The sequence below is a fragment of the Pelmatolapia mariae genome, linkage group LG13 (genome assembly GCF_036321145.2).
Source record: "Pelmatolapia mariae isolate MD_Pm_ZW linkage group LG13, Pm_UMD_F_2, whole genome shotgun sequence".
In the NCBI taxonomy this organism is placed as follows: domain Eukaryota; kingdom Metazoa; phylum Chordata; class Actinopteri; order Cichliformes; family Cichlidae; genus Pelmatolapia; species Pelmatolapia mariae.
In genome coordinates this window covers 10,322,902-10,350,844 of record NC_086238.1, presented here as the reverse complement: position 1 = coordinate 10,350,844, position 27,943 = coordinate 10,322,902, and the positions used below count along the sequence as shown (strand labels likewise).

Here is a 27,943-nt window from a genome sequence, read left to right as displayed (position 1 = left end):
TTTGTGATATTATTCATCTTTAATTTTATCAGTGTGTCTTCTACAGAGGTTACAATCTTTGTGCTAGAATGTAATTCAGCAGATGAACATAGCTGATGACAAAATCTCTTCAGGATCCGCTCCTATAATACTTCTGATGTTAGACATGGTTATGATTGGAGATCGTGGTTAAGGCACAGCTCCCTGGGGGTAGAGTGGGTGGGGCACACATCCTACAATAATGTTGTATAAATCACTTTAGATTTGGGATGAGTCGTGCAACTCCTATACCCAACAAAATGTTTGTCACTGTGTGATACATTCACTATATTTCCAGAAGTTATTCACTTCCATAGCCACAGGTGTATAAAATCAAACAACTATGCATGCAGACTGCTTCTGCAAACATTTGTGAAAGAATGAATTGCTCTCAGGAGCTCAGTAAATTCCAGCATGGTACGGTGATACGATGCCATCTGTGCAAGAAGTCGAGCCATGAGATTTCCTTGCTATTAAAGATAAAGTAGTTTAAGAACTGCACATGGAGATTTTTGTATAACGAGTTTCAATGGTCAAGCAGCTGCAGCCAAGCTTTCCATCACAATGCAAAGTTTTGGTGTGGTGTAAAGCATGCCATCACTGGACTGTAGAGCATTGGAAACCTTTTCTCTTGAGTGACAAATCATGCTTGTTCATATGACAATCAAATGGATGAGTTTGGGTTTGGGGGTTCCCAGGAGAATGGTACTGTTCTGACTGCGTTGTGCCAAGTGTAAAGTTTTGGTGGAGATGGAATTATGATGTGGGGTTGTTTCTCGTCCAACATCAGTGTTTGATCTCACAAATGCACTTTTGGAAGAAAGGTCAAATATTCCCATAAACACTCCTAAACCTTGTGGAAAGTCTTCCCAGAAGAGTTGAAGTTGTTATTGCTGCTAAGGGTGGGCTGACATCACATTAAACCCTATAAGAAATGCAGACGAGATGCATCTTTAAATTCTCCTGTATTGTTACTAGGGATGGGTATCGTTTAGGTTTTATCCGATACCGGTGCCAAACCGGTACTTTTGAAACGGTGCCGGTGCTTAAACGGTGCTCGAACCGGTGCTTAAAGAATGGAGAACACAAAATTGGTCCAAAAACCTCTCATGTTCAGCTGTTTTTTGTAAAAAGATAACAATGTTAGCCTTTTCTTCAGCTATAGGGCATATATGGTATCACTCTTGGCTGGAAGCAGTGCTTAATCAATGGAAAAAACACAAAATTGGTCCAAAAACCTCTCATGTTTAACTGTTTTCCACTTTTTCTTTGGTCATTTTAGCCTTTTTGGCCAAGGTGAAGGGAGTATCTGCCATCAAACAAGAAGACAGCTGCATGTAGCTATGATGATGTTTGCTAGTTCACCTTACATGCATTAATGTAATAACGTGGTTAGCCTACTCAACGTGAATTACACACGAACAACATTAAGCTACTCACGCAGAGAAGAACAGCTGCTGCTGCCATCATCATCCGTCATCATTTCTGCTACACTGGCAGGGCTAGGGGCCAGGACTCTACTCTTCGGGTTTTTGGGGGATGTTGCTAACTCCGGGTCCGATAACAGGCACCACACCCGCAGTAGATGTGCTCGGTGTGAGGTCTCGCAGCAAGCTATCAAATACGGTGCATTTCTCTGCTTTAAAAAAACCGCTATGCGTCGCCAGGTGTTTCATCGGATTCGAGGTGTTACCTCCTTTGACAGTATCACAGTATCACCTTAAAGCACTTGTTGCAGGCTGCTGAGTTTGCATCTTTTGCTGTGAAGTACAGCCATACTTTTGACCGCTTCGCCTTGGGCATTTTTAATCTGTAGCTCTGCTCTAAAAGAACGTACGTACCTGGACCCGCCTACTATCCTCGGAAACGTAAAACGATTGGCTAGAATTGGCTCAGGAAAAAAAAACAAAAAAACACCGAAATAAAGCACCGAAATGTGCGCTGCTTTTCGGTCTGGTTACTACCGTTTATGTCAGAACCGGTGCCATCATGGCACTGGACACCGGTACCCATCCCTAATTGTTACTTAGTGTAAATCCAAGATGCAGATTTTTTTTGGTTAAGTCCAAACTGCAGCCATGGACAGCATTCACAGTTATAGCTGGACTCATGCTCTGTCCCCATACGTGTGATATGCTAACTTTGTGCAATGTAATAAAAAGTATGTACATTTACATGCGCCATTTGGTGCAATAAAGTTGGGCAAACAACATAGCGTTCTGTAACCTACTGGTTTATTCGATCAGGAAAGTGGAACTTTGAAAGACTATTAAGTTAATTTTTAACTGCACAGATGTTATTTCAATATTTTTCTGTTTGCTTTATTAATGCATTTTATTAATATATTATCTTAGCACCAAGGCCAACAGCAGCTTCTCCTTTCCAGTTCTGAATTGAGACAGCAGCATCCATTCAGTACAAAGTACAGTGCAAAAAGAAGGAACAAACGCATGTTTAAGAGCTTTGATACTGTCAGTTGGTTGAAGAGTCTCAAGAGGCATATGGAGGCTGTAAAACTCGTGAAGGATTTCAAATATCAAGTCAGCAAACAGCTACTAGTTTGATCCTTAGACCCCTTTGCTCTCTGTAGTTAGGCTAAGAAAAGATTTTATGGTAATTACCTGTGGTTAAACTATAAAAACTGTCATTCTTATTTATTTACGCATATAAAAAAACAAGAAAAAAGCTTACCATAGCACTTTTTTCACACATGCAGCTGTGAACTTTTCTAGACTTGTGTGTGTGTGTGTGAGCAATCAGCTCAGACATTAAATAGTGTTTAACCTGAGAGTTTAGTAGTACAGGATGACTTCATGTGTGCTACATGGGGGGTAAGGGGTGGGGGTGGGGGGGGGGACATATCAGTATATGAAAAACTAAAACTTCTCAAGATAATATAGTGGCTCGCTTTTGACTCTGCAGTATGGCACAGATAGTCAGTGAAAGCTGCTGAGCTCTCAAAGTGAGGAGACTACGTCCGTTTCCTCAAGCACTTTGGGGTGATTATTGAGATGGATGCAAATGACTGCTGACATGGTTGCCAATTGAGAATATTTACCCAAACTTTTCTTGCTCCCTGCTTTAAGTTGCCTTTCTCAGTGTGTAAAGGCTCTTGATTCACAGTATAGTCATAGTCAAGAGGGAATATGTATTTCTGCTTTGATCTCTGCAAGTCAATGCTTCACGTCTTAATGAATTACTGAATAGAGAAGCTTTTAGGTGTGTTCAGGCTAAATGCATGATTCAGCTGTGACATGTTTTGACAAAGCCACCTCACCGCACAATAGTGAAATAATAAGAGTTCATTTCAATGCGAGTTTTAACTGCACAAATACAAAACTGGAATTAGCTTTGACATCTTGGTTATCTTTTATTTTTTCCTGTCTGCATCCCGCTCTCTCTCCCCCTTCCCTCCCTTTCTTTTACTTCCCCTGTCTTCCTGTCTTTTCTCTCTCTAGGTGGCGGTGAAGATAATAGACAAAACCCAGCTGAATCCAACCAGCCTACAGAAGGTGAGTTTGTTTTATGACCACATGGTAACGTTGATGTCTTGGTTACAGTGTTCGTGGGCTTTTCCGATAGTCTTCCCCGAGTTCTTCCCACTCTGTTCTTTGCTCTTTGAACTCAGGATGTGCTATTTTACATAATGTAATCAGATGTACTCAGGAGAGACCACAGGGCTTGTTTAATCTCCAGCCGCAACCTCCTTCACTCCTGACTCTGTTGTTTGTGGTTATGGGCAGCTAAAAATACACTTGCTGGCCTGTTTGTCACTTACCCTTGTCTAGCAGTCATAACCAATTAGAAAAAAGGCTGTGGGACTGTTTCCTGATTACTGACTCCCATTAAACACACGTGGTTATCTTTGTGCTCTTTGTCCATATATTGCATTATTAGCGCTCAAACCAGGCTAATCCAGGTTAATATTCAAATAGGTCTTTGAATATATGTTTTAAAAGGTAAGGAGTGCTCAAAAGGTCCTCACTTTCCCTAAATGTCCTCACTCCAGTGGTTTTAAACTTAAGCCAGTCCTCACAAAGATAGCTATCCAAGTAAATGCACAGACCTGTACACATACAGTCATCATCGCAGATTAGACCATGTGGAAGGAAAGCAAGAGCTGCCAACATCACCTACTGCGAGTCTAAAAATAAATCAGGTGTGCAGCTGAGTGACAGGAATTCTTTTCATGATCATGACATTATCGTAGCGCGGCTCACCAGCGCTGCTGCTCTTTTACTTTCCAGTTTTTGTAAAAGATGAAAAAATTGCCTAGCAACTGACTGACTCATTATTATAATGGACAATTATAACAACCACACCTACATAAATGACACTTGATGGTGTCTTTGTAGGCCACCAGGGTGGGAAAATGTTGCCCCCTGCAAGCTTCTTAATGACAAAATAATTGCTATTAGCTTCTAAATATTGCTTCCACCTTATGTTGGTCTGAATGGAGATGAGATGAGTGAACTCAGTGAGTCAGTGAAGGCTGGCCTAATCAAGCAGAGTGTAATCATAAAGGGCTATTGTGAGACCAAATCTGGTTCACTGCCGAAGTCCTTCTTTGGCATCTGTAAAACACGGTGGTTTTTCGCCTATCAGGGCATTTCTAACATGATTATATTCCTGCAATTGTCTTGGATCTTAATGGGATCCGACTGCAATTCTTTAGCCAATCAGTGTGTAGTTGCTGTGAGAGTTTCAAGCTCTCAGTTCCACGCTCATCTAATCTGACCGAGATAATTCTCGTTGTTTGAGCTCTTTTGTGTCGCAGCCTATTGTGTGGTTTCTAATCTGTGCACAAAGTGAGGGTAATGAACATTTTGTTTTGTGCGTATGTGGTGGATTAATATTCTGCATAGAAACTGACTGGGACATTGCCAGATTGGGTCATGAGGAGTTTCATACCGGATGGGTTGGGTTGTCCGCTGTGTAGTGTTGAATGTAGCAGGACAGATGTATCACATGACCATGCAGCCCAGTTGATCAATTATTCAGTGGGCTTTCATATGTGAGCTGCAGCACTTATACAGGTTTTTTATATATAGGGGATAAGGTGTTTTTAATATTACATCATATAGTACATTGGCGTTCACATTGGCAGATGATGTCAAATGTTCTGTATTTGTATCAACTGTAGAGTCTTGTTTTGTATCCTTATTTGGAGCATATACACAGTTATATATTTTCACGTCCTCTGCTCCATACTATAGATTCCCGTAATAGTATACAGATATGCCATCTGCAATGCAGAAGCTCGTCTTGTAATGCAGCAGTCGTCTCCTGGACTGAATCGATCGTCTCATTGACCCAGAGTGTCCTATGCTACCCTTGTAAAAGCTCCATCACGAATACATTAAAGGAAACATGCGCTTTTTATATACAGTTTTCTGCTTGGGCACTCTTCCGACCTTGGACTGATCAAATAATGCCTTGGAAAAACCAAAGAGAAGCAACATTGCAGTCATTTGCTCTGTTTCCTGCTTTTTGGAGGTTTGTATTGTTGCTGATTATCAATTGAAAGGCTGGAAAAATAATAACAAGTGGGCATCGAGAGTGCAAAAATGAGAAATCACCACTGTACTATAATATGTAGTGCGGATAATTTAATCTCACATTTTATCAGAGCTTTTCATAGATCTAATTTTATTTTCAGCCATGTTTTTTGCTTTTAATGATGATGAAAACAAGATTATGGAGATCAAATGATTGTTGTGAAGCATTCTTTTTTTTCTATGATGCGTTTCTATTGTGTCTTCTAATAAATCTAGCATTTCCCTTTATGTTTCTGTTCTATTTGCCACTCCATTAAAATCCCCCAAGTCACACCCTGGCAGGCTGACGCATGTTCAGTTAGGTTCACATTTGTTTGTTTATTTATTTTTCAGTCCAGTTATAATTAAAATTCAAGAAAACACAGTTAAGGTTTAAAAAAAAAAAGAAGAAAAAAAAGAAAACCTGTACAATACTTAAGATTAAAATAAAACAAAACAAACCATGATCTTACCAAAGTCAATCATGATAATTTGTTTTTTCATTCAAGCTGTCCTACAACTCACTCTTAAAAAGTGTTTCCTGGGTATACAAAATATTCATCCTGGTCACTTTGTTGGGTACACGTTACTAGCACTTGGCTGGACCCTCTTTTGTCTTCAGAACCATTAATTCTGCTGCTGGAAACATTCCTCAGAGATTTTAGTCTGTATTGACATGATAGCACACATCCATTTACATCCATGGTCCATGAATCTCCTGTTCCACCACATCCCAAAGGTGCTCTATTGGATTGAGATCTGGTGACTGTGGAGACCTTTTGAGTACAGTGAACTCACTGTCATGTTCAAGAAATCTGAGCTTTGTGACATGGTGCGTTATCCCACTGGAAGCAACCATCAGACCATGGCTACACTGTAGTCATAAAGGGGTTGACATTGTCAGCAACAATACTCAGCTATGCTGTGGTGTTTAAATGATGCTCATTTGGTATTAAAGACCCCAATGTGTGCCAACAAAATATCCCCCACACCATTACACCACCACTGATATGTGGCATGCTTTTTTGTTCATGCTAAATTCGGACCCTAGGTTCTGAACACTGCAGCAGATATCGAGATTCATCAGACCAGAAAACATTTTTTGGTGAGCCTGTATAAACTGTACCCTCAGGTTCCTGTTCTTAGCTGACAGGAGTGGAACCTGGTGTGATCTTCTACTGCTGTAGCCAGTTCCTTCAAGGTCTGACATGTGCGCTCAGAGATGCTCTTCTGCACACCTTGGTTGTAACGAGTGATTATTTGAGTTACTGTTACATTCAGCTCAAGACAGAATGTCCCTTTTCGTCTGTCTTCTGGCCATTTAAAGTCATTTAAATCACCTTTCTTCCTCATTCTTATGCTGGGTTTGAATGTCCTAAATGCTCAGAGTTGCTGCCATTTGATTTAATGATGTTATATTTGCATTAGCGAGCAATGGAATTTGTGTACCTAATAAAGTGAGCAGTGAGTATATTAAAATAAGCGATTTTGTTGGAGGCACTCTTCAAATTAGAAGTCTAGACTGAATTTCACTGTAATGCCTGAGGCTGCTTGGGCTGCTCTATGACCCTTCACCAACGAGTAGATGCAAAATTTAAGCAGCTATATACAAATTCCCCCCTTTTGACGTCGGTGTCATAGTAGTTTTTGTATTTTTACTACACAGCTGTCTGGACAGCAAATTGATTATTGTGTGATGTAGATTTTCATGGTTAAAATGCTGGTCTGCATAGCTAAGTAAACTATATCCGGAGGCAACAGTAAATAAGTGAATTGAGAAGGATTGTCCAGTGCATTTAAAAAAAAAAAATCTGATCTGGAGTTGATTAGACCTTTTGTAATCAGGGCAAACATGGAGAAGATTTGAGCCATTCATGCTGACTCTGTTTCAGTGTGGGTGACTGAGGTTTGAGATGCCTGATTGGGCCACATCATTCCTACACTCCCTGTCAACAGCGACTCTTTCATGTTAGCCTGTCAAAATGCCACTAATATTTCTTTTTATGGTCTCAGAGGAGCCGGGCTGTGGGCTCACCATCTGGCACTGTAGGCACAACCATCGCCCTGTCAGATCTTTTACTGCCACACGCATGCACATACACGCAAACCTGCATGACACACAGAGACATAAGCAGAAGATATTTGGCTTATGTAGAAGGCTCTAGCTGGCAGAAGCTCTGGAGATTTTTTTTGTCATTTTTGGCAACATTATACACACATTTATGCATTAGTGTAGCTAGCGTCCTCTTCGTCCTCTCTGAGTAGAATTAACTTTATTTCACATCAAACATACAGCACTTTAACACTTATTTTCTTAAGCATATCTGTGTGAGCCCACAGTGTCCCGATCACTTGATTTTAAAGAGGGGTTAGCAGAGGCCAAAATGAGTCATGAGGTTACAGCGAACCTCCACTCTTTTTCTTTATGGCCCATTGGCCCTGATGTGACTTTGAGGTGGTTTCAGCCCCAACAGGAAATGAGGTCAGCTTAGCATCCGAAGCACCTCCTGAGATTCGCCACAGGAAATGCATCACATGTCATCTGTGGTCAGGGTTGTTGACGTTGTCATGGTTTTAGGCATTTTAGCCCTAAAATAGGCCTCTCCGCTAATCCCCTCCGAGGAAACGCTGCGCTCATCCCATCATCCCAGCGCTTTCTCTTTGTAATCTGTAAATAAGAGTTGTTTTCTTTTTCATTGCTTAAAAGATGTCAGTGAAATATGGAAGGTTGCATGATTGGCAAGTGGTTCTCTTCTGTTACACATGACATGTAAAAGACTGAAGAGCATGAAGAGGGTAAATTAAACCCCAGAAACACTGGCAGCTTCTCTAGTTATTATTTTTAACATGATTCAAAGCTGCAGTACCAACCTTTACCCTCACTCTTATATCCGAGTGTGACTGTGTGAGAAACTGCTCCGAACAATACACGGCGACTCTGTTTGTGTATTCTACAAAAAGCTCACTATGGGGTCAAGCTCTTGTAAATGGGTGTTGTTGATGTCTGTCTTGTGCCTGCCATTCTGCATTAGCCAATGAAACACTGTTGAGCCTATGGGCTAGCGGAGCTTTGGTCTTGTTCAGATGAGCGGAAGGTGATTGGACGGGCAGCACTTGTGTTTGAGGTGAATCATAACACAACTGAAACGCTGGCTAAGATAGGCACAGATTTACATGTTTGTGAATATTTTCTGTTCCATAAGACATATTTGACAAGCGTTAAAATGAGTTTGGTGTAAGGAAAGTGTGTTTTGGTTTTGTGGATTATGAATAACGAGTGGCACATAGTTGCAGAGTGATTGAAAAAGATGTGTGCCTTTTCTTGTTGGGTTTTAGCACCTTGGGAGTCGAGGATGGGATGGTTTCCTGAATATCAGTGATGCCTGTCTGTTTGTCTTTGTCTCTTACTGTCTTTCTTGGAAAAACAGAAAGCTGTGGTTATTTACTGATATGTGGTTTGAAGTAATATTTGAGCACTTTAAACATGCACGCACGTACCCATTAGAGGGATGAGGGCTTCCAGGCTTCCAGACTACTCATCCTATCAATAATCTCCATGTTGAATGAGCAGCTGTGCTGCTGTGACTGAAATAGTCCAGCCAGTTCTTGTAAGTGTTCCCAGTCTGATATCTGCTCCTTCTGTATAGGGACTGCTGTAATTAAGGCTAGTTTGGGAGACTGGGTGCCTCTGGGTGGCTGGAAGTAGGTCACTGGCACAGACTACTGAGATTCAACCGCATTGCAAATGATGTGTGCGATGCAAATTTGTTATTTTTGTAGCTTTTTCTGTAATCCTTGTCTACCTGAAAATCTGCTTTATGCCAGGCTGTGACCCCCCCCCCCTTCCTGCATCTGTAGATATTATTGATATTAATAGTAGATTGGATCAAAGACCGCTAACTCATTATCTCCTGTCAGCCTGCATGGTGGCTACATCCTTATTGAGCTTATATCGACAGACACAGTGTTTGTTGTTGTCGTTTTCCACTGCCCTTCTCAGATTTGTTCTAATTTTTGTTTCCAAGTGGCTGCACGCGTGCTTCCCATGTGAGGGGCTTTAGGGCAATGACGCAAACGAGAGAGAAGAAGAGAGGCGGAACAAGGCAGAGACGGGAAGAGATAAGAGACTGAGATAAAGCACTGGCTCTGTAATTCATCACTCATCCAGAATATTACAGATTTTCTGTCTTGACCAATGCATCAGATATTAAAGCACGTGCATGGATGGATGTGTATCGGAGGTTGTAACTTTTTTTGGTGGGGCGGGGGTTGTTTTGTTTTTTATTCTTGTGTAGTGCGGTAGATCTTATGGTTATTGTGTCAGTGTGTTTCCACTCTAATTGACTTTGTTACCATTGGGGGAACCTCTCAGGCCAACATGGCAGATGATGAGTATGGAGCAAGGCTTGCCATGCAGAAGCCTTCTATTCTGAGGCACTCAGATCTGGAAGATTTTTGTCCCATAACAAATTCAGGCTATAAAATGTGCATGCACACATTCCTTTAAAATGTCAATCTCAAAATAGTTGCATTAATGTATAAACGTGAGTGTATATATCGTACAAGTGAACACCATACACTCAGTCTGTAGGAACTCTATATTTGTGCCTGTTAATATGCTGTAAACTGTGTTTTCATAATGGTACAGAAATAGATCACACAGATTAGGTACAAAGCCACGAGAGGCTAAAAGTTTTTGCACAGTGAATTTGAAATCAGTCAACATGTGATGGAAGTGCAGACTTTCAGCTTTGATGCAAAGATGTTTAACAAAAATTTCCTATGTGGTCATGTGGTATGACCTGTCTAAGTCTAATCTGACCTTCTTGTTCTTGAGTGTAGCCAGTGGTAGCACCTTGTAGATCCTCTACATTTGCATTCATGAAGGCGTCTCTTCATTGTAGACTTTGACAGTTATACATCTGCCTTTTCAGGAGTGTTCTTGATTTGGTTAGTTGCTGAGAAGTTGTTCTTCTTAATAATGGAAATCATTCTTTTAGCATGCGTTTTAGTTGCCTTCTGTGGTCTTTCGGGCCTTTTGGTGCTGCTCAGCTAGCCAGTGCATCTCTTTTGGGCCTGATAATTAAAATGGTGAAAAGCTATAAAATGAAATTCAAGTCAAGTATTTATTTATTGTCATTGTCAAGAACAATGAAATTGTGTTTGGAGCTTCTACAACAAATAATAATAAATACTAAATTCCCCTTAGACCCAAGTGTGACTATTTAACCCAGTGTGACTTCAGTGCAATGAGACGATCCTTAGCAAAAACATGAGAATATGACAGGTAATGTTCATGGGACATTCAGACAAAGACCTGAGAAATATGACAAAGTGCAACAGTGCAACCCGTTCAATTATTGTACTGTGAGATATGATAAATGTCTATTTTTCAGACCAGTTCACTGCTATTAATAAGTTGGATATGGTTAATATCCGTGAGGGGGGGGGGGGGGGGGGCAGAGGGGGGGGGGGGGGGGGCATTGTTCAGGAGCCTCACAGCCTGTGGATACAGGCTGTTGGCCAATCTGGACGTTCTGGCCTGTATGGACCTGTATCTTCTCCCTGAGGGCAGCAGGTGGAAAAGGTGGTGCGCAGGGTGATGTTGGTCCCGCAGGATACTGTGCACCCTCCTCAGACAGCGAGTGGGGAAGATGTTGCTAATCTCTGGCAGAGTCGTTCCAATAATTCTGCCAGCTTCTTTCACCACCCGCTGGAGTGCTTGCTGGTCGGCCTTGGTGCAGCTGGGGAACCACACTAGAAATCCGTACGTCAGAACGTTGCTGATGGCACAGTTGTAGAAGTTCAACATCAGAGGTCTGGGAATGTGTGCGCTCCGCAGTCTCCTCAGGTAGTAGAGGCGCTGTTGGGCCTTCCGTACAGCTGAGGTGATGTGGTTGCCCCAGGACAAGTCCTCAGTCACAGTTACCCCCAAGAATTTAAAACTGTAATACAGATATGTCTGTATTACTGTCATGTGCCATGAAACGCCAAAGAAGCTCCCTTACTTAATAGGGATGAAATATAATTAAATTTTTTTTGCTATTGTCAATAAATGTCATTAACATGACGATGAAAAGGACATTTTTGAAACTTTATGATGAAGATTTATTTACAAAAAAATTGTCTTGGACTGCTTATTTTGTACTGTTGAGAACATTTAGAGCAGGGGGAGGAGTGTGGGCTTGCCTCTGAATAAACTACAGTGCCCATCTACATTGTAATGAGGGAAAATGTCACAGAGTGCCTTACTGATGTGGTTTTAATAGTTTCTAGACAACAACGGAGCTCTGTGGCACTGGGCAATAATCTATGCTAGTCTTCAAACCACACTTGTTTGGGGGGAAAAATGTTGTTTAGGTTTAAGAAAACTTCAGACTTTTTCTTGCATTATTCGTGTGTGGGCGTGGGTGTGTTTTTTGGATGTTATGAGAGGAAGGAAAGAAAAAGTGAGGCAGGTGAGCATGTAGAGACAGGGACCCAAAGAAAGAATTAGAGTGAGAGTGAGTACCTGCATGTTGTTGAACCAGACTGTGGCTCAGAGGTCCCACAGAGTCAGGCCTGCTCACACTGGTGTAATAGCTGTGTTTGATGACCTAGAAACATAGACTATCCCGGCACTTATGTAAGACCTAAAAGGCCACTGAAAGAAGTCGAACAAACACGCTCGTATAGACACACACACCACAGTACAGTATCCATTCTCTTCGTTTAATTTGACACATTCGATAACGACATATTTTTCCTCGTTTTTAGAAAAGACCGTGGATCAAAGCGTCGCTCAGTTTTCACTGAGTCGAAGCCAGCAAATGGCAAAAATCTGTGCTCTGCCTCAGGTGTGAAATCCCAGTCGTGTCGGCGTTGAAATTTAACACTCAAACACAACCTCAGCAGAGCTCTGCTGAGAATCGGCAGAATGTAGACGATTCAACAGCACCTCTAAGTGGCTGCAGAAGCTCGTCTGACATAAACAGCCGTGCCAAGACTGAGTTTTAAATGATTCTGCTTTCTGACTCATCACTCAGATGTTGCACAGGGGGGCTCAGAGAAATTAGATTTTCCTTTATCCTCCTGTGGCTGGAGTAGAGGGACCTTCTTCTACATTTTGTTTTCTACAGTTATGTGACTAAGGCATCAGCATCATTTCTGCATCTTTTTTGCATGCTAAGATGATTACATTAGGCAGCAGATGTCTGACTGGCTCTGAGCCTGTGTACTGCCTCTCTGCAGTGGCTGGCTGTGTGTGTGATGCTGCTGACTGGCTGTTTGGACAACCGATTGGCCGGCTTGCTGGACTGCAGCGTGTCGGTGGAGATGTAATTCTCTACCCTGTCTGTGTAGGGCAGGGTTTAGCACAATGTTGTCACTGCGCCATGTTGCTTCACACAGTCCAGTTGTCCTGTCATCCTCAGGTTCTCTTATGGTTTCGTAGATGCATGTAATTTATTGTGGCTGAGTTCCCTTCACTTAACTCCTCTAATCAGTGCTTAATAAGTGCTTTCCCAGCAGAGCCCGAGCTGACACTAAGTGCTCATTGATTGTAATTTCATTTGACATGTTTGTGGGTGCATTAAATGTTCCTGTGTGTCTCTACAGCTCTTCAGGGAAGTCAGAATAATGAAGATTTTGAATCATCCAAATATAGGTAAGCCCAAACAACAACCTGCAAGACCCTCAGTGAGTTTGGATTATTATTTCCCTGTGAAAGCACACTGTGTAACAAGCGATCCCCATTAAGTTACTGCCTTATCCATAAAAACATCTCACACTTTGATAAGATTGTACTTTCCTTCTGCAAATTATTCTTTTACTTAGAATACTATCCAAAACTCATGATCCACACCTCATTTTTTTATATTTTGCTTTTAAGGAGCCAGACTGTTTTTTTTTTTGTTTTTTTTCTTTTCTTCTTAGCTGGTCTTGAGCAATAGTTCTCTAGGCTTTCTTAAGGTCTTTTAAAGTTTTTCTTGGAACATTGGCTGCAGGGAAATCTCCTCCATGCCATGCAATATCACCTGGAAAGTGTCTGATTGAAGCAAAGGTTTTCATTTGTCAGCGTGACAGTGATCCCCAAAACACTGCCAAATACAGTAAAAGCATACCTGGAATAGAAAAACACACAAAGGAACACTATCAGTCATGTTGGCCTCCCCAGAGTCTGGGTGAAAAAGCAGAGTGGGATCAACTTGAGAGTAAACAGAATAAGAGGCAGCCAACATCCAAAGAAGATCTTTAAATGTCCATCAAGATGTCTTGAGAACTATTCCTGACGACTACTTAAACTACAGTTCAGGGTGTGTTAAAGAATGAAGGTAGTCATACCAAATATTGACTTTTAGGCTCCTTAGAGTTGCAGAAACTCTGTTTTGTCTTATCTACTGTATGTTTGAACTTGTTTAAATAAATCGCAGAACCTGCTTCCCATTTTCCTAGAAAAATATAAAGAAATTATCACATCTTGACCTGACTGTACAAAAGTACAAGCATAGTTAGCAAATGGTTTAATGCCACTTTGTACCATGCTGGCACCATTCAGACTCTGTTAAGAGTTTTATTGCATTAGGATAGACCAGACCAGCAAGCTCAGCTTACACCAAATCACAACCTTCAATTAGCTTTTGATTTACTTCATCTCTGCCTCCTTTTCCCCACTTTCTCCTGCAGTGAAATTGTTTGAGGTGATTGAAACAGAGAAGACTCTTTATTTGGTGATGGAGTATGCCAGTGGTGGTAAGTGAAGCATTAATTCATGTCCACCAAACAGGTGACATTTTGTTAATTTTTCTGAGTGTCGCTCTGTTGTGTTAGTCTAACTCTAATATTCATTGCAAAAATGCTTATTTACAAATCTGTCACTCCAGCTAGTCACCATTTCAAATTAAATATTAAACATGTTATTTGTTGGGTTACCTCAAAGCAAGCATTAGTGCATGGTTATTATGATGTGATTTTTATCAATATACTTATTGATAATTATATATTTCTTCTTTCTACAGGTGAAGTGTTTGACTATCTAGTGGCTCACGGCAGAATGAAAGAGAAGGAGGCCAGAGCCAAGTTCAGACAGGTGAGTCATCAGTATCGCAGCGCTCACGCGTCTGTCGTCATTCCCTTACTCTGTTTTTTGAGAGAAGACTGCATGCACCAAGATCAAGCTTTATCACCGACTGCAGAGGAAAGAGGGAACAACTTCCTTTTAGATGCTGCTCTGACATCTAGTGGTGCTGCAGGAGCAATAAGGCATCTACAGTAGTTTGTGGATTTACTAGTTTCCCTTCATGCTTGGACTGAAAGTGAACAGAATTCAATTTTATTTTTTTTCCTTCGGTGTAACGTCAACAGGGTCAAAATCCAGATGTGTTCACGTGTCTGAGTGCATGCAGGTTTATGGCCTCTTTTAAATAATAGCAGGTTTTCTGTTTGATTGATGTCGTTTCTATTCTAGCATCCTTAGACATGCTAGCCTGCGTGTAGCCTGTAAGCCTGTGTCGTCACACATAACAGCGGTCTCTGCATGAGAGACATTAGGATTTTCAAAAACTTCACAAATACAAGTCATAAACCTGAAGTAAAGCTCAAAACAGCCCAGTGATACTCAAGTAAAAAAAAATTAAAGATCATGTGCAAATACTAATAAAATGTTTTGCTTGCATGAAAGCTCTCTTTGTTTGTTTGTCTCACGGTTTGAGATAAACAATGTCACTGCAAAAATCTTATACTGCTAATTCAAATATTAATTTCACTGGGGGGTCTGAAGCCTTTTCCAGCTGGCATAGCATGAGAGGCGAGGTGCACCTGATCAGGTAGCTAGTCTTTTGCAGGGCTAGCCCAAAGAGATAGACAGCTGTTTAAGTTATATTCACATCTGTGGCTAATTTAGGGGGTTTCCACACCTGTGGAAATCAGACTCTGATTCTGGTTCATTTTCCCCTTTTGTGCGGTTAGTTTGTGCAGGTGTGATCAGACAAAACAACCGCACCGTGACAACTGGGGGGAGGTGGTCTGGAATGGTTCCAAACAAACTCCAGAACGGTTCATTTATGGTGTGAACGTAATCCGACTACCCTGGTGTATGTTACAAGTTTAAGTAAAAAAAAAATCCCATAGAAATGTATGTTTTGTTTTTTGTTGTTGTTGTTGTTGTTTTTTTTTTTATTCTAACTGCAGGAAGATACTATAGATGTGCAAAGGTCTGCATGGGCTAGCAACTAACTGAATTGAACGTAAATTCAGTTTTCTCACCCAACACCTTCTTCCTGTATATACCTTTGTTGCTCCCGCCCCAGCCAATGAGTGCACTGAATGTTCTCACGTGGTTTGTTGTGATGCGTTTTGGTTCACTTGGATTTCACTTGGATTTTTGTCTGTGTGAAACCAAACCAAACCCCGGGATGAAGCTGCTAGTTTACAAACTCATCAGCTGATTTGGACCAGAGTAAACAAGCTTATCAGTGTGATAGCGCCCTTAGAATCACCAGCTAGTCCAACAAAACCGGTTGTGAACAAAAACCGGTAGATTAATCAATAAAGAAAAGGCTGCAGTTTGTGTGTATTTCTATGTAATATACATGATATTGTACATGTATTTAATTACTGTCATGATGCCTGTTTTGTTTTTTTTAATATTTCAGATTGTGTCTGCAGTGCAGTATTGTCACCAGAGGAGGATAGTACACAGAGATCTAAAGGTGAAAGTTTGTGAGACAATTTCTCCTCACGATTATCCACATCAGTCACTTCCTGTCGGTGTTGACAGTCCACGGTGTGCTTTGCCTCTTTTTCTCCTCACTGCAGGCAGAGAACCTGTTATTAGATGCAGATATGAACATCAAGATAGCTGATTTTGGCTTCAGCAATGAGTTCACTGTGGGCAGCAAACTGGATACTTTCTGTGGCTCTCCGCCATACGCTGCTCCCGAACTCTTCCAGGGGAAGAAGTACGATGGTCCAGAGGTGGATGTCTGGAGTCTAGGGGTTATCCTCTACACACTGGTCAGCGGCTCACTGCCCTTTGATGGACAGAACCTAAAGGTGGGCAGCTGTGTTTTTTGTTTTTTTTTAAGTAGTTCATATTGACTCAGGAACTACTTGGAAATTTTAATGTTGCAACTGGTGATAAGCTTGGAAAAGTTTTTTTCTTTGTGAGCACTTTCCACCTCTGACTGTCCAAATGTCGATAAAGTGCTCTGTGTGTTTCACATAAAATGCTTATGTAATCATCTGATGTTAAGATCATATTGCACTTGGGTCTTGCAGATATTCTCAGTTGTGTGCACTCAGACAATAGAAAACACTGATACAGTGTACATAAAGGGAGGAGTTATTTTTCTACCAGGTTTCGTCATGGTTAGTACAACTGTGGTGTTGCTCTCGAGTTGAGTTACTGTAATTGTCCACATCACAGTTGAGATTGAGGAAAAGCTTTTTGAGAGACAAGTCGTATAGAAAGAAGAAAAAACAGAAACCAACAGTAAAACTACAAATGCAAATCTTTTTCCTCTGAACTTCAGCGCATTTTATTAAAAATATTTATTGTCCAAATAACCGTAACAGTTTCAGTAATTAGATCTTTTATTTATCAGTTTGAATAATTCTGTTTGAGTATGAAATAGCTTGAACTCCAAAAAGCCTGATTAAATGAAGTTGGGCCAAAAAGAAATCTGAGCCATTCTGACAGACTTACGATGTTCACATGCTCAAGAGGTGGTTACTTCAACCATAAAAAATTAAAGGTGGAATTTACTGTGTATTGTGTGTAATGAGACATGCGCATGAATTCATGTCCTTTAATAAAGCAACAGTTTGGACTAAATTTAGTCAGATTCACTAATGTTCACAGCAGGGCTGAATGACCTGCAGTGTTATAGGCACATTGATCAATATCTTTACAGCCACAAGTACAGCATGTGAACACAGCCAGCCAAAACGGAGCCATAGGAGAATAAATATTTGACTGGCATTCACCACTTGACTCTAAATAGCTACTGAGTGCACACTTGATGAGTAAATAAGCAACATTATAGAGCGATTGTATTGTTTACGCTGGGGTCTGCTCCTTTCAAATGGCTTACATGGGGAAAAATGATGCTGCTCCTTTTATTGCTAAACTTTGTTGCTAAATTCTCCTCCTGTCTGTCTGCGACTTTGGTGTGCAGGAGCTGAGAGAGAGAGTCCTGCGAGGAAAGTACCGTATTCCCTTCTACATGTCCACAGACTGTGAAAACCTGCTAAAGAAACTGCTCGTGCTTAACCCCGTGAAACGAGGCAGTTTGGAGGTAATACCTGTGTTTGCATTGATGCAGCTTAACAGTTATTTCCTCTCCAGCAAGTAGTCAAAAAGACAGTCGTAACCATTTGGAGTAATATTGTCTTTACGTCATGGAAGCAGGTAATCGCCACTGTTGGTTGGTGGAAAACAAAAGAGTGGTTTTAATTTTATAGCCTGTCAGAGGAATGATATTCTTCAAAGAGTGGACTTAAAATTTGATTTCACTAAAGCCTTAATTTTGTGTACAAAATCCATATACGATGTGCATTCATCATTATGAGTTTTTCTCCTTTGCAAATAGTGTTTGGACACTCATTGTTTACAGGTCAATATCATCCCTGCACTCAGACCCAGGCTCAATAGTAAAGATTTCTCCACTAATAATAACAATTGATCACCATGTTGTCAGACTTTCGTCAAATTCCTGTTGCGTGTTGTATAACTGATTAATTACGAGCCGTTAAAGAAGACATACATGACTTTTAATTGCCTTCTTTCTTTGTCAGCAAATCATGAAAGACCACTGGATGAATGTAGGTCACGAGGAGGAGGAGCTTAAACCTTACATCGAGCCTGAGGCGGACTTCAGTGATTCATCCAGAATAGGTGTGTGTTTGTGTTGATCTCATTCTTTGTCATTTAAAATTCTGGGATTCTCGCCTCTAATGTTAACTGACTCCATCACTCAGAGCTCATGGTGACGATGGGTTTCCCTAAAGATGAGATCACCGATTCCCTGCAGAGTCAAAAATATGACGAAGTCATGGCCACTTACCTGCTCCTGGGAAGAAAAGCCCCGGAGGTGAGTTTGTTTGACTTGCGTCTCATTGATCGGCTACATCACCGCTGCAGTGAGTCATGTGACCACATCCGCCTTCACGTTGCAGTTCGAAGGGAGCGAGCCTCTGGCTAACAGCATCCTGGGTCAGCGACAGCGGCCGACCAGTGACATCAACAACAGCTCCAGCATTTCTCCCGCCCATCCCAAGGTCACGCGCAGCATCTCGACCAATCAGAAGCAGCGCCGCTACAGTGATCATGGTGGGGATGATGATGATGGTGGTGGTGGTGGTGGTGTCGTAGAGAAGCCAAGTAAAGTAACCTCATCCTTCCCGGCTCTGAGAGTGCTGCGTGTTGTGTAGAGGGAAGTTACTCTCAGTCACTGATGATTGGCCGAATGATGAGACTCCAGTGTGTACACTGCTGAATAGACCTCAATAAGCTTTACAACAGAAACATTTTCCCACTGTTGACACTAATTTAGGAATTTTCCATTCCTTGTGCTCTCAGATTTATTTATGGTGGGGAAAAAAAGTCTGTAAAACCTCGACTGACTAACTTGTTTGCTTAATGTGGTCTAATTTTCCTAAACAGTGAACCAACACTTAAATTTCAAAATCAGTGACTCAACCTGCACACTGCACTGGTTGTGTAGCAGCTTCCTCCTAAGTCTTGTGGGGCCATTGTGTTTGGCGCCATCTTCTGGCTTGCTGCTTTCCTGCAGCTCCCTCAGGAGCAGCACCTCAAAGCATGTGGAGGGAACAGCTGTGCTTGATATGTGCTCACCTTGGCTTCTGTATCTGTATAACTCGAGAAACAAAGTGTTGATGCTGCCTCTGACAGATTCGATGATGTATAAATCCTGGCTTTGATTGGCTTTGCTTGACACTGTCCTCGTCTGTTCTTTTTCTCCTGAAAGCTTAAATATTGGAGGTGTAGAAATAATGACGTGCTTGGTTAAACATAAGTAAGTCCAATCCCGTGTGTTTGTGTGTGCGTCTCTCCTAGTGGGTCCATCTGTGCCGCCGGCGGTATCGTATACGAAGCGTGGCCAGGCTTTGAGCGTGGAAAGTGACCACAGGGAGGAGTGGGACGGAGCGCGCCGACTAGAGCTCAGCACTTCAAAAGGAGACGTTCCCGCCTCACCCCTGGGGGTGCAGGAGAGGAAGAAAACCACAAGTGCTGTGGGGGTGAGGAAGTGGGCACTGTACACTGCGTACTCCTGAATAAACAACTTTTGACAGAGCCGTGTTTAATACTCAAGAAAACGTTTTGTCCTTTTTATATAATTCACAGTAATTTTTTTTTTTTTGTTGTTGTCTCTCTGCACAAACAGACCAACGGGTCTATGACTCGCAGGAACACATACGTGTGTGAACGATCCTCCACTGACCGCTATTCAGCTATTCCCAATGGCAAAGACAGCAGGTACGTGCTAGCATTTAGATCAATCTACAGATCAGTTTTCACACCTGTAGTACTTTTCCTCTGTTTTGCGTTGGTTTCTTCACATACACTTAAAGCTACAAGTGAACTAAAATGCGTCACTAGAAACCACATGAGAACGCCGAGTTTGCTTATTGGTTAGAAGTGCCTGGGGTACAGCAACAAAACTAATAACAGGATGGAAGAGTTGTGATCTGGGCTGGTGAGCAGTCAGTTCATTTTATGGTTAGTTGCTACAGTTTGTGCACTCTGCATGTCTATGGTACTCTGCTGCATCCCAGAATGCAAGGCTGTAGCCCAAAGTTGCAGTGTACACCTGGTAGCTAGCTCAGCTTAAAGGTTTTCTTTCTCTATTTATCCATCCATCTGACACACACTGCACATGACCCCTACAGCACCTCCTGTGGGTCTACAACAGGGGTGGGCAACTCCAGGCCTCGAGGGCCAGTGTCCCTGCAGGTTTTAGATGTGTCCTTGAACCAACACAGCTGATTTAAATGGCTAAATTAGCTCCTCAACATGTCCTGAAGTTCTCCAGAGGCCTGGTAACCAACTAATCATGTGATTCAGGTGGATTGACCCAAGGTGAGATCTAAAACCTGCAGGACACCAGCCCTCGAGGCCTGGAATTGCCCACCCCTGGTCTACAAGAAGGCACGCCAATGTCTTCTCTTTGGGTGTCACCTGACTGGGCTCCATGGGCTAGGTCTAAGGCTTGGCCACCAGCCGCCCTCCCTCGAGCTCCCTCCCCAGGCATGGCTGGGGGCCGCGGTAACCCTATTCAAAGGGGACTGAACTGCTCCCTTTTTTTATCCATCCATCCATTTTATACCACATATTTGGCACTGGGTCATTGGGGCAGACCTCCCTCTCCCCAACAACCTCCTCTAGCTCATCTGGGGGAACACCAGCATGTTCCAAGGCCAGCCGAGAGACATGATGTCTCCAGCGTGTTCTGGGTGTAAGTCAGGGCCTCCTGCCGCTATGGGCATGATTCCCATGTTCTCATCTGTACAAACAAACCACGACAAGGAGCAAAACAAACCATAGTTTAATTTTAAGCAGGGCAGGTGTGAAAACACTGTGGATGCATGTTTTTCCATGCTTATGAGCATCACTATGCCTGTTTTTTTTTTTTTTTTTTTTTTTGAAAGCCACAAATGAGAAACTTTGGTTTCACATTTGTGAATATGCTGTATAAATAATGTGAATTGAACATTTTATCTTTATCTGTACTCTGCTTCGGTCTCCAGTTTAACCGAGGTGTCAGGGAGTACCCCGTCGACTGCAATGAGCTCCACACGACCTCGTCACACCAAGTCTATGTCATCATCAGGGCATCCTTCAAAGAGCACACTGCCCCCCATCGATGACAACACAGAGCTTAAAGCCAGGTGAGCAGTCGAGTAGGTGATGGAGATTACAATGGTGTATTTTTTTTAAGTTAAATGTCAAGATGGTGATTTAAAATCTCAGATTTATTTTGAAATTTTACAATTAAAAAGGAAGAAAATAAATCTCCATAGTAGGACTGCAAAGATTCAAGTAACTTAAATAACTCAATTATAAAAGAAACTTTCAGTGCTTTGTTTAATCCATGACTGTATGGCGCTCAGTCGTCACCATCTAACCAGTTTAACGTGGGGCCGGAATTGGTCTGCACACACAGCTGTTATCGTGATGGTGAGCTCTCGTGGACTGAAATAAAATGTTTTTCTAGCATCCAAAACGACACCGCTCGTTCTTATAATCAACTTTAAAACCTTTACTGGGAAAAAGCTGATAGCACTCGTTAACCAAACGCCATTGTGAAGAAAAGAGAACTTTGCTCCCATCCACCACCATTTGTTTTACACAGCATAAATTCTACAGTAGAGCTACAGAGGTTAAAATAAAAGCACATATGTAGAAAGTGAGATGAACAGATGAACTTTTAACTTTTAAACTTTTAAAGTCTGGCGCGATGTTTAACTTAGCCAGCTTGCTGTAGGATGACGGCAGTCGTCCTACTTTTCATTGGAGTGATACCTATAGCAAGCAGGAGTGACTCTGAAGGGGGCAAAGACCATATTTAGTTTAAGGCTTTAGGAATATAATATTTTCCAGGTTTACTTAATATAGAATATAACACACACAGATACATGCACAAAACACATGCACATCATGAACACACACCAGATCTACCTCATTCAGGAGATTTGGTACTATCAACCCACCCCCCTCTTTTTTTTTTTCTTTTTTTTTTGACTCAATAATGTAAGAAAGAATTATTTCCGGAGGAAAGGGTATTTATTTTATGCCTTAGTTTCAGGTGTTTGCACTGCACAACCTTTTTTTTAGTATTATTGTACTGTGGTTACTTAATTTTGCATTTGACATAATGTTTTCTTTTAAAAATTGTATTTAATATGGCACATAAATGATTATTTTTTTCTAAAACACATGCAAAACGTTGCAATTTCTAATCAATGGAATAATTGATAGAGTACTTGATTACTGAAATAATAATCAATAGCTGTATGTATGTCCAAAAATGGTGAGAATTGGTATATGCCTTGATAGCTGTAGCTCAAAAATAATCATGAAACAAAAATAATCATTATGTTTATTTTCGCAGATCATCATGCAGGTGCTCCTCAACATTTAACATTGAGAATCACAATGTTGAGCAAATGTCCTTGGGTCATCACTTCAGAAACAAATTACAAACATCTGTTGGAACAGATATATTTTTGCACCTTAGTTATTTTTTTTTTATTCATTGCTTTGATTTCACTCAGCAAATGGAACAATTAAATGTACGGTCTGTGTCTTTAAAAACAGTCTGATGGTCACAAACTGCTGTTTTACCCTGCACGCTCACACAGTCATTCAGATTCAGCAACGGCATTAAAAATGTACTTTTCATCGCGAAATACCATAACTTCATTCTAAAATACAAACTGAAATGTGCCAGATGTTCATCTCCTCCAACGCGTTTTTCTTATTCTGCAGCTCGTCTCCACGCGGCCCCTCCACCTCTCCGTCTGCACACAGTATTAGCACCCCAGAGAAGAACCGTTTCCCCCGTGGTACCACCAGTCGCAGCACTTTTCACGGAGCCCAGCTCAGAGACCGCCGCAGCGCCACCTACAACGGACCTCCAGCTTCACCCACATTGTCTCATGATACGGGGGCTCTCGCTCAACAACGCAGGGGCACCTCTACAGGGATCATTAGCAAGATCACCTCCAAGTTTGTCCGCAGGTCAGTGCTTTGTACCTTAGAGTCGTTGCACCCAACAGTTATTGTACCACCGTGGTCTCAAACTCTGAGCTACATGTTAAACAAATATTTGACTGAGAACAGCTCAACGCTTTCAAAGCTGCAGGAAGTAAAGCCATACTTTACTAATTTATACTTCCTTTGTGCTAAGGTGCTTTTATTATTGAAGGGAAATGCAGGTTCTACAGGGAGAAACATTCATGTGCTCCTGGTGTAGTCCCATTTCCAGATCAGGAAGTCGTTCTTCCTGCTTTGTTGTGTTCAAACTTACAGTACTGTGCAAAAGTCATGAGCCACCGCTAGTTTCTTCTTATTTTGCTTGGATAATGGAAAACAAGTGCAATGATTTACTTAAATGTGCAAACATACATGGAAGTAACATCTGGTATGACCACTTTTAATTTTTTCAACATAACCTCTTTCTTGTAATTTCTTTAAGTAGTCTTGAGGAATATTTCTCCAGGCTTCCTGAGGGACATTCAGAGCTCTTCTTTTGCTGTTAGCTGCTTTTTTTCTGCCATGTAGAAATAATGTTGAGTTTGAAGCTCGGAGGTGGCAAATGCACGACTGAATCAGTGTTTTGTTTTCTATTCAAGTATTCTTTAGCTGTGTGTTTGGGATCATTGTACCACTGAAAAATGAAGTCCCTGCCAACCAGACATTTTTCAGATGCTGTTGCATGCAAATTATTCCATTTTTGACCAGATCCCAAACCCCACTGGCTGAAATGCAGCCCCAAACCACGACAGGAGACTCCAGCATGTTTTACAGAAGACTGTAGACACTCTCTCCTGCCATCCTTTATACTTATTGATGGCAATTCATACCAAAATGCTCCTTGGAAACAAATTATAAAGAAATGAGCAGTGACTCAAGATTTTTGCACAGTACTGTACATTATCTAAATCAGAAAGTCACTTTTCTTTCTAGTCTGACACCAAATTAATATACAGTTATTTTTTAAATAGATTACAAGGCAGTTCAGAAAAGGACTTGAGTCTCCTTCCATGCTAGCAGCTCTGTAAGGCTTGGTAAAACATCCTAACAGGCTCACATTAACAATACCAGGTGTTAGCTTTATCATGGTCACTGTATAAGTTTAACAAAATAAAAAGTAAAGCTGAGGTGAATTATGTTGCAGGTGTCAGTCATTGGACAAATTATTAGATGCATTCAAATCTCGATACACAACTGATGGCTAACACTGGCTGACAAGCACAAAGTCTTATGTTGTTGTCGGTCTGCAAAATGTACTACAACAAAACTACACCAAGCTTGTTGGTTTACCAGGGATACACAGACCTAGCAGCTGAACATTTGTATCAGAGGATGCTCGCCTTCACTATCTTGGATAGTGTGGGGTGTGGGGTGGGTGTGGGGTGTGTGTGTGTGTGTGTGTGTGTGTGTGTGTGGGGGGGTGGGGGGGGGGGAAGCGAAACTGCTATGGGATCTGTTTTGTAACATTTTTAAATCTATTATTTCAAATATTGGTATGAGCCAAAGATTTCCCAGTCAATGAATTTCTGTTATTTTCCTGCATGTAAGGCATAAAAATCATCCCTGGACATACTGTGTGTCTCTGTGTAAAAGTTACTGAAGTGATTAAAGGAGTTGCGACATATGTTCGGATTCCTTTATGTGAACTTTCCAGTTATAAAAATGAAGGAAGCGTCACGCTCTCTGCCTGTTTACTATAAATGCTGCATAGTTTCCCCCAGTCCTCTGTGAATATCACACATCCACACTGCCACCCCTCGTCATCCATACAGCAGTTAGCACCTTCACGCTGGTCCATCTGGTGGAGGCTCACAGCTTTCTCTCCTTTTCTCCCCGCCTAGAGCTCTGTCTTTCAGGTCGACCCGGAGGTAGGAGAACATAACGCTTGCTGCACTTGTCACCCCCGTCCGAAATAAACCAAACCTCTTTGTGCCCACTATGACCTTGGCCCGTGTTTCCTTAACCCCTTGCGTACTTGCCCACTACACCACGTCCTTGCCTACTGACACCCTTTGTTATGCAGTTGTATTTCCTTCCCTTGTGTCCACTGCCTCTTAAACAAACCTCACAGCTCACCAGCTTCTTCTGTACTAAGCCACCAGATATCTGCTTCTCAAGTTGCTAGCTTTCCTCTCCTTATTCTCCCCCATCCTTTGGCTGAGCTTAACAGAAAAGACCAGGCAAAAATCCAGAGGCCGAATCGACTGTCTAGAAACGCTTTTCCGCTCTTTGCAGATCAGTGGGGATTAAGGAAAGGTAGCGTATTGTAGAGGGGATGATGCATTTGGTTAATGTGAGCTATAATAGAATGACCCTCAAAACAAAGACCGTCACAGTCACCTCATTGTGTGCTGAACCCTGATACCCAGGAGTGTGGATTCTTTCCTGGCATGATGCCTGACACCCCCTCTGTGTCCAGTAATGATGGGGGTGGTGTTTAGTAGTGAGTCGGGGCGGGGCTGCATGTGTTGATATGATCCCAAGGGAATAACAAGTCTATTCCTGGTTTATTTCAGGGTGCCTAGTGAGGGAGAGGCCAGTGCCAGGACAGAAACACCAAGGTAAGAATTTGTGAGATGTCAAGTTCACAGAGAATGTGAAACCCACCTCTGCCTACTTCCCCTGTCCCCGCTCTCACTCTCTCCCTGATGGTTTCTTCCTCAGGAGTGCGTCTGGTGACACTAAGGAGGACGGCGGTCGGGATTCAAAGCCACGCTCCCTGCGTTTCACCTGGAGCATGAAGACCACCTCCTCCATGGAGCCCTCGGAGATGATGAGGGAGATCAGAAAAGTCCTGGACGCCAACAGCTGCGACTACGAGCAGCGCGAGCGTTTCCTGCTTTTCTGTGTCCACGGCGACGCTCGCCAGGACAATCTGGTCCAGTGGGAGATGGAGGTGTGCAAGCTGCCCCGCCTTTCGCTCAATGGCGTGCGCTTCAAGAGGATATCGGGCACGTCCATCGCCTTTAAGAACATCGCCTGCAAAATTGCCAACGAGCTCAAACTGTGACGGCAGATGGAGCCCCAGTCAGTCTTTTCTCTGGTGAGCTCTGGTCACAGTCTCATCTCATCACTGGATTAGTGTCGAGTCGCAGGACAAAATTCAGCACTGACGGTCCTCGCCATGCAGTATCAGGGTGGACTCGGCTGGTAAACGTGCAATACTGGCCACGAATGTACTGTACAGGGTAGTGGATCAGAGAGATATTGCAAAGTTTAACGTCTGTGACGGAGAGATAGCAAAAAAGAAAACATTAAAAAAAACAAACAGCTAACCCAGCTTTTTTTTTTCTCCTTCCGTCCGGCCCTCTGTCTCTCTCTTTCTCTCTCTCATCGGCCCGCTGCTCCACGTCAGAAGACGCATTTATGTAACACATGCAGTATGCAACTGAAGATGACCATCCTGCAATAATGTTTTCAGTCTTCTTTTTCTAAACGCCTACTACAAGATCTACTCTCCTCGCTGAATAACCATTAAACTTACCGTATGCTAAACTAGACGCTTTTCCACCTGTGTTAAGTCAGTATATAGATCAGGCTGGAGCCCATATGTAAAAAGAGAATTGTACTGTATGCATAACATCTGCAGGTACTGTATTGTACTGTATATTAATTTTGCGTTCTGTACAGACTTTTATTGTTAATACTGTCTTTTTTTTCATGGGATTTGAGTTCTTTCCTAATATAATTGATGTCTCTTGGAGCATTAATCTTTCACTCTGTATTTTTTTTTTTCTCTCTTCTCTTTTTTTTCTTTTCTTTTTTTTAAGAGCCACCATATGAAAATAGTGTTTTCAATTTTATTTAAAAAGCACTAAATTATTTTGTGGAAAACTGAGGGATTTGTTCCCTTGCCTTTTATGTTATATTTTTTTGCCTATGGAAAAAAACACTAAGTTGCACCACATAGACTTGAGTAGTAAGTTCAGTTAAAACTGAAATTGTGTTCACTTTATTTTCTCTCTGCAGTAGGTTGGTGATTTGGAGGTCCTGCTGCAATTGCACAACTTTTCCAGGGTGATGTGTATGAACATGAGAGTATGCACCTGTATTTCTTTGATGTTAGTTTGGTAGTCCTCAATTGCGAAGAAAAAAAAAACAGCAGGGTTTAAATTGGTTTACTTTAGAAAGCACCTGACAGGATGATACATGACGTGTTGATCGCCACGACGAGGCATTTTATTTTTTCTTTGATGGAGCCTTTCTAAAGAGACTGATTTAGTCCTGCCACCAGTGTGATTGTGCAGGTACTTGTGTATCTCCTTGCTTGTGTGTTAATTTTCTTTCTTTCATTTTTTTTTTTAATTTCAGCGGATTTTATTGTATTTATTCCATTACATTGTAATGTGCTGCTTTGTAGATTTGAGGCGTGCACTTTGTTGGAGAAAATAAAAAGGATTTTATTTGTTTGTATTTATTTTACTTCTATTTTTTTTCATGTCTGACATAATTACACACCCAGGGTTCAGGACAGTTTGCCTCATTTAGCTTAAGGAAGTACAGTACTGTGCAACAGTCTCAAGTCACCACTGATTTCTTTATATCCAAGAAGCCAGATGTTCTTTTTTAAGTAGTCTTGAGCAGTAGTTCTCCAGGCTTTCTGAAGGTCTTTCGCCATCCTTATTTGGACACT

At 41.7% G+C, this 27,943-nt stretch overlaps 1 protein-coding gene across 5 annotated transcripts in view; it reads left to right on the top strand.

Annotated features, from left to right (window-relative positions):
* The window catches only part of mark1 (MAP/microtubule affinity-regulating kinase 1), a 36,611-nt gene extending 8,884 nt beyond the window's left edge, over positions 1–27,727 (top strand). Inside the window, exons 3-20 of one of the 5 annotated variants that reach the window (XM_063492123.1) lie at positions 3,477–3,530; positions 13,152–13,200; positions 14,220–14,285; positions 14,552–14,622; positions 16,187–16,243; positions 16,350–16,586; positions 17,711–17,830; positions 18,330–18,429; positions 18,513–18,625; positions 18,711–18,915; positions 19,612–19,793; positions 19,940–20,031; positions 21,303–21,443; positions 23,044–23,295; positions 25,152–25,178; positions 25,827–25,871; positions 25,975–26,353; positions 26,666–27,727. In XM_063492123.1, coding sequence (XP_063348193.1) covers positions 3,477–3,530; positions 13,152–13,200; positions 14,220–14,285; positions 14,552–14,622; positions 16,187–16,243; positions 16,350–16,586; positions 17,711–17,830; positions 18,330–18,429; positions 18,513–18,625; positions 18,711–18,915; positions 19,612–19,793; positions 19,940–20,031; positions 21,303–21,443; positions 23,044–23,295; positions 25,152–25,178; positions 25,827–25,871; positions 25,975–26,320 — 2,157 coding nt within the window. In that variant the 3' untranslated portion in view covers positions 26,321–26,353; positions 26,666–27,727. Of the gene's footprint in view, positions 1–3,476; positions 3,531–13,151; positions 13,201–14,219; positions 14,286–14,551; positions 14,623–16,186; positions 16,244–16,349; positions 16,587–17,710; positions 17,831–18,329; positions 18,430–18,512; positions 18,626–18,710; positions 18,916–19,611; positions 19,794–19,939; positions 20,032–21,302; positions 21,444–23,043; positions 23,296–25,151; positions 25,179–25,826; positions 25,872–25,974 lie in introns of all 5 variants that reach the window. The other 4 variants (XM_063492122.1, XM_063492125.1, XM_063492124.1 and 1 more) reach the window with 4 other exon arrangements.
* The last annotated feature ends 216 nt before the right edge of the window (positions 27,728–27,943 follow it).